The 7,153-nt window shown below is 45.3% G+C and overlaps 1 protein-coding gene across 1 annotated transcript; it reads left to right on the forward strand.

Annotated features, from left to right (window-relative positions):
- The first annotated feature begins 1,546 nt into the window (after positions 1-1,546).
- LOC127189507 (interferon-induced protein with tetratricopeptide repeats 1-like) lies at positions 1,547-5,677 on the forward strand. The gene is given in 3 exon segments (XM_051146362.1): positions 1,547-1,777; positions 4,144-4,246; positions 4,248-5,677. Coding segments are annotated over 3 exon segments (1,398 nt in total). The 5' UTR covers positions 1,547-1,772; the 3' UTR covers positions 5,538-5,677.
- The last annotated feature ends 1,476 nt before the right edge of the window (positions 5,678-7,153 follow it).

The raw sequence follows: 7,153 nt of genomic DNA on the forward strand, positions 1-7,153 counted from the left end.
CTCTTTCATATGGCTGAATCCTCTGGTTGAATCTCCTACCTCCTCTACCAAGTCCCCCACCCCCATTCTTTCCCCTGCTCATCAATTGGCTATAAGCTGTTTTATTGACCTAACTGGGAGAAAATTGGGGAGCAGAGTTTACACAACATTTAGACAGGAAATCAGAATTTGAACTACAGAATAGCCTTATGCCTACACAAAAACTGAAAACTAGTTTTCTGTTACCCACCCAGCCCCAAGGCAGGTTTCTAAGGACTCCTGCTTTGCTGAAAACCCAGAGACTGTTGCCACCTTCACAGTAAAGATTTCCATGCTCTGCAAGGATGACATCATGAGTTTCTAGGCAGATGGGGGTGGGGGGTGGGGGGGCACACTGGGTACTTTATATATCTGGGGTGTTATATTTTTACTAAGTCTTTTCTCCCTCACATATCTCCATGAGAGTTGCAGTCCAAAATGGTGAACATAAATCCTTTAAGTTCTTGCATTGGTTAAAATGATTAAAGGTGGTTCCCTGCCGGGCTCAGAATCCCAGCAAGCTCCTATGTGCTGTCATCTGCTGACCTACACTCCAACCCTAGGGGCCCTCTCTCTCTCTCTCCTCTCTCTCTCTCTCTCTCTCTCTCTCTCTCTCTCTCTCTCTCTCTCTCTCTCCCTCCCCTCTCTCCCCCTCCGTCCCTCCCTCCCTTTTCCCCCACCCCTCAGCTGTTTAGCTTTCCACTGAAGGAGAGATAAACATGTTTTTTGTTTAGATCGCAAGTTGTAGTTGTTTGTGAGAGAGCAGGTGATGTTTATCCCTTTAGAAGTCGAACCACCATGTGGGAGAGATTGGTTATCAACCAGCTGAAAAACATCCCTGAACAAATTCTGAGAGGAGGTATAAAAATAAGCCAAAAACAAGAGGCAGGGCCTTGGAGACTTGGGATAGTTTTGGCTGCTTGCTCAGCGCTCCACTTTGAGACAGATTCTCCTAGAGAGAACCACTTGAGGGAAGGCTTTGGGGCTCTGGGCTCTGGTTACTCCAGGTTCCAGCAGAAGAAATCCTGCTGACTACGCCAGGAGAATTGTTCCTTGGAACTGATACCCTTATGGTGTCATTATTGTATTCTTTAATTTTCTTTTCTTGTTGTTTAGGTTGGTCGGGTTATAAGTGAGGTACACTCGGTTAATAAGTTCGTAATAAACTACATTTGTTAAGAAAATTGAGCCTACATTCCACTCAGAGGCTATTCTGACTTTAGTTATTTATCTGTTTGATTTCCAAAATAGGGCTTCTCTGTGAAGCCCTGGTTGTCCTGGACGTACTTTGTAGACCAGTCTGGCCTCAACCTCACAGAGATCCACTTGCCTTTGCCTCCCTGAGTGCTGGGATTAAAGGCGTGTGCCACTGCACACAGCTTCTTCTGTCATCTTGTCTCTTTTCATTAGCACAACTGCGTGGAGGAAACTTCAACAAGTTGTTGTCTGCTGGGACAGCAGAAAAGATCTGTCATGTGCCTCTTTCCCAGCCTTCTCCCCAGCAGTTCAGAGGCAAGAGCAGAAAGGCTAATTAATCCCCTTTTCCCTGTGCTGCGGGCTTTAGTTTCACTTTCCAGTTTCAGTTTCCTCTTGCTCACAGCAAGAACACACCCACAGCTCAGAGAGCTGTTTCCCATCCTTGGCTGAGGATATAATTGCTGGGAGAGTCCACAAGACAGCAGAGAGTCAAGGCAGGTTTCTGAGGGGTCCTGCTCTGCTGAAAACCCAGAGAACTACTGCTGCCTTCAGCAGCCATGGGGTAAGGATTTCCCTGCTCTGCAGTTGAGTGAACCCAGAACACTTTTGCTTCTGATTAGGTCTGACTGAGTCGACTTATATTCCTGTATTGTCTCCTCTCTTTAATTGCCGAAAAGGGACCCAAGATGCTAATTGTCCTCGGGGTCCAGGGATTTTGCTTAATGGCAGTGCTCTGGGCATGGGGCTGGGTGAGTGACAAGAAGCTTGTTTTAGGTTTTTGTTTTGTTGTTTTGTCATTGTTATTGTTTTGGTTTTTCAAGACAGGCTTTCTCTGTGTACTTTGGCTATCCCGGGGCTGCTTTTGTAGACAAGGCTAGCCTTCAATTACAGAGATCTGCCTTCCTCTGTTTTCCTGAAAGCTGTGATTACAGGCATGTGTCCCCACCTCCCAGCTGGGGAATTATCCCTCTATCCTTGAACATAGGACCAGCACAAGTGACTAGGAGAGGGCTGGGAGCTGTTGGGTATGATAAAACAGAACACAGAGAACACAGTGGTAGAAAAGTGTGGAGCTAAATTAACTAGAGGATAGAAGAAGGTAGGACCTGTCATATGACAGTCATGGCCATGGAGTCAGTGTCCAAGCTGTGCCTGGGTGTCCAGTTCCCATCACTCTAGCAGATGCCTAGGACTGTGGTTTGCACTTGAGTGTCTGAGTGTTGGAAAGGCTAGGGACCTCCAGCTGTATAGGGGATGCTAAAAAACCACATGGGCAATGGGATTCTGGCTGCTCTCTGTCCCCATTGCCCACCATTGTCTGCTGCCCCTGTGCTGCCCAGCTCTCCTACTGCAAATGCTTTTGCACAAGTGGATGTGGCTCCCCCTCAGGCCACAAGGGCCCCAGCAGGATCCCTGTGAGCCTCCTGTCCAGGCAGACCTTCCTGGTCAGCTGCTGTCCAGTTTTCAGAGTGTCTTAGCTGCCCTGCCAATGTCTTTATTTCCCATAAAGTGTGGGCAAAATCTAATTCAGCTGTGGGCTACTGGTTCAGGAAAAGCAAAGAAAAGCAGGATTGAATCTGATGTCCCTGGGACATGATTAATCTTGCTATGGAAATCCCTCCATCATTTTTAAGTGCCCTGGAAAAGAGGGAATGACCATGTACTTGGTTCATTTAGACTGAGACAGAGAGAACAGACATGCTTAGGTTCTTTGTCTCCTTCTTGGTTGGGTCTTCTAAAGGCCTGAGTCCAGATACAACGCCAAACTTTCCCAGAGGCGCTTTTGAAATACCCAAGTATTTTTGTTCAGCATCAGTGAACTGTACCAGAACAAGATTAGAAAGAGAAACAGTCAGGCAAATCGCTCTGAGATTGATAGCCTGCTAAATTACAAAAGTTCGGTTGAGTACGCCATGGAGTCCATAGTGCTTTCCTATGGCAGCCTAGGCAGAAGGGCTTAGTCATGCAATCAGTGTTCAGTCTCCTGGACTTTTTGTGCCTCCATCCCCCTTGGCATGTATGTCCCTTTTTTCTTTCAGGGCTATTCATGCTAGCACCATAATGTGTTGATTATTTTAGATTTATAGTGAGTCCAATACTATATTTTCATATTTGATTTTATTATTGGAGTGTCTTAAATATTTCATAGAATTTGGGGTTTAAACATTTCATTTCTAAAATGCCATGTGCCTTCTATAGGAATTGCACTAAATCTGCAATTCTTTGGATAGTTTTATCATCTTAGCACTATGAAGTCTTACTGAGCAGAGGAAACTAGATCCCCTCTTAGAGTTCTTTGTAGGCATAAGGTTATTGTGTAGTTTAAGTTCTGATTTTCTTTCTAAATGTTGTATAAACTTTGCTCCCCAATTATTCCCCTGTTATGTCACTAAAGCAGCTTAAAGCCAATCAATGCACAGGAGAGAGAATAGGGCTGGACTTCCTGCCAGCCAGGGAAGGAGGAGTCAGGAGGAGAAGCCAGAGGAGTGGGCTATCAGGATTTCAGGAGACGTCCAAGGAAGAGAAGGAAGGAACTAGAGCCCAGGAAAGCTACAAAAATGCAAGTATCGCTGGGATGTTTGCTGGGAGTATGACAAAATAGCATACAGTGTTAAGAAGAGACTCAAACTGCTCAAGTTGTGTTGTGAAGCCTTGTATTATAAAAGAGTCTCTATGATTTCTGTGATAGCCGTGTTAAGAAATAAGCTAGGAGGGAAACAAACACTGTTTTATAAAAAAACAACTTCAGCAGTTTTTAGTCCTATTTTAAAAGAATTGAGAAGACATTTTGGTGTGAAAAAAATATCAAGGAATTCTAAAGGGAAGAATAAATGTGAGGCTTCAAGGAGGTAAGCAAGATTATTGCACAATGTGTTGTGCTTGGTGTCAGTTTCTCACCTGAGAAATCTTTCTGCTTCCACCTCACAGGGAGAACGGTACACACAACCAGGTCAAGGAGAATCTGCTTCAGCTGAGATGTCACTTCACATGGAGGCTGCTCTTCGAAGACGATGACTTACCTGATTTGGAAAATGAGAATCTCAGAGCAGGTCCAGTTCCTTGACATCAAGAACCCAGGGGGGATGCACAACCTCATGGCCTATGTGAAACACCAGGAAGGTCATGACAAGGAAGCCCTGCAGAGCCTGAAGGAAGCTGAAGCCTTGGTCCAGAGAGGGCAGCTGGACAAGAGAAGCCTGGTGACCTGGGGCAACTGTGCCTGGGTGCATTACCACATGGGCAACTTGGCAAAAGCCCAGACCTACCTGGACAAGGTGGAGAATGCCTGCAAGGAGTTTGCAAGTCCCTTCCGCTACAGGATGGAGTGTGCTGAGATGGACTCTGAGGAAGGCTGGGCCTTGCTCAAGTGTGGAGGAAGGAACTATACACGAGCCATGGCCTGCTTTGCAAAGGCTCTGGAAGTGGAGCCTGAAAACCCTGAGTACAACACTGGCTATGCCATTGTAGCCTATCGCCAGGACACGGATGACAATAATATTTCTCTAGAACCACTAAGAAAGGCTGTCAGGTTAAATCCAGAAGACCCATACATTAAAGTTCTCCTTGCCCTAAAGCTTCAGGATGTAGGAGAACTAGCTGAAGCAGAAACACACATTGAAGAAGCCCTCAGCAGCACATCCTGTCAACCCTATATCGTTCGCTATGCCGCCAAATATTACCGCAGGAAAGGCTGCCTAGACAAAGCTCTCCATCTCCTACACAGGGCCTTGCAGGCCTCACCGACCTCTGCTTACCTACATTACCAGAGAGGGCTCTGCTACAAGAAAAAAATGTCTCAACTGAAGAGGAAGACATCCAGGAACAGACAGTCCAGAGCGCAGGACAATGTGCAGGATTTGGCACAGATGGCCATTTGCAATTTTCAAAAGACTTTGAAACTGAGGCCCACATTCGAGATGGCTTACGTTTACATGGCTGAAGTGCAGGCAGAAATGGGCCAATATGAAACAGCAGAGGGAAACTTCCAGAAGGCACTGACCTCGAAGAATCTGGTGGCTCACATAGAGCAGGATATTCATTTTCGCTATGGCCGCTTCCAAGAATGGCACCGGAAGTCAGAAGATAAGGCGATCGCCCTCTACTTAAAGGGTCTGAGAGTAGAAGAGCAGTCCTTTGCCCGGAGGAACCTACTCAACGCTTTGGAGAAAGTGACTGAAAAACGTATTCAGCAGAATGTTCGAGTGGTGGAGAGCATCAGCCTCCTCGGGCTAGTCCACAAGCTGAAAGGGCAAGTGAAGCAGGCCCTGCTGTGCTATGAGAAGGCACTGAGGCTCACTGGCGAAGTGAACTCTGAGTTTTGAAGGGCTTCACCTCTCTGAAGCTCATATACTCACAACTAAATGTTCCAGCGCTCCTTCCTGGTCTCTTTCTCCAATGCATTTCCTCCTGCCACCTCTCTCTCACACCCCTCATTGTCCTGTCTAGAAGGAACTTGTCCCAATGCCACCTGCTCACTGTGACTAGGACTGACTCCTGCTGTTCTATGGACCCCTGTGACCTACTGGATCACTGATCTTTTTTCCTCATGTCATTGCCTTTGGAGTGAACACCTTCCACCATTTGCCTGCCAGTCTCCCAGATAAAAGATTTCCCAAAGAAGGTTTCTTTTTTATGTCGCCAAAAACCCTTACTACCATATGATTCCAGAGGAAAACACATAAGCATAGCTGAGAGTTGGAAAGAAAGAGACATCAACACCTTACTGGACAGTTATTAAGAACCAAGAAGACTTTGGCTTATTGGAAAAATAAAAATGAAAGCCCTCCTCAGGTTGCAAAGACTGAAAATCATATAAATAACTTTTTTTGATATTTGTATGCTAAAAATATTCAGTACAAGTGACTGGAATAACAAATTGGGCATCATTTGTTAATGACTTTATAAAGGCCATAATTCTGTGTTTGCATAGTATCATGATTATCTTTTGTTCCCAGCTTAGTACAACCTGGGTTCCTCTGAAAGGAACTGCTTCCATTTGACTGGCTTGTGGCCACACTGTGAGAATTTTTTGTCTTGGTTCCTAACTGTTGTAGGACGACACAGCCAACTGAGTGGTCCCATCTCAAGGCCTGTACCAGGAATCCAGCTGTGGATGTGCCAGTGAGTGAATCGCCAAGCAGAGTTCCTCCATGGTTTCTATCCAATTTCCTGCCTCAACTTCCTATTCTGAGTTTCTTCCCTGAATTTTCTCAGTGAAGAACTGTGATCCTGAAGTTGCTTTTGGTGTTTATTACAGCATTAGAACGCAAATTAGAACACATGGGGTCATGAAACAGTAAAGTTAATGCATGTAACACTAGCAGGCACGAAGGATGGAAGGTTTATGCACATGAGTACAGCCAAGTTGTGTGTGTGTGTATGTGTGTGTGTGTGTGTGTGTGTGTGTGTGTGTGTGTGAGAGAGAGAGAGAGAGAGAGAGAGAGAGAGAGAGAGAGAGAGAATGTAGAAGTTAATTATTTACTTGTATATGACATGGATTGCAAGGTTGATTCGTGTCCGCATCATTCCTGAGAATTGGTATTTATGAATGCTGGAGTATGGTTTTTGGGATAGGTCTATGTGGGTCATCCACACAACACCCAAGAAACACACAACAGATACTGCTTCAGATTTGCCATGGTAAGCCAAAAACACGTTTCTTAGATACAAGCATAGGAACTAACTAGTGTAGTCACAGAAGATCCGTGTCACTGTTGACTACTGAGCCTATGAATGAAATGGCAGAGTGAAGGCGGTAAAAGAAGGGAAGAGAGTGTGTCATGAAAGCTTTACTAACAAGCCAGGGTCTCAGATGATAGCAGGGAGGTGCCCACATTTCTGTTTCAAACAGGCTTATTTTTGAAGGAGTATTATTTTATCTCCTTCACATCAGCCACAGAGTTGAGGTAAACAAGATCTGAAGAAAACATTAGTGACA

The sequence above is a fragment of the Acomys russatus genome, chromosome 5 (genome assembly GCF_903995435.1).
Source record: "Acomys russatus chromosome 5, mAcoRus1.1, whole genome shotgun sequence".
NCBI classification, from domain to species: domain Eukaryota; kingdom Metazoa; phylum Chordata; class Mammalia; order Rodentia; family Muridae; genus Acomys; species Acomys russatus.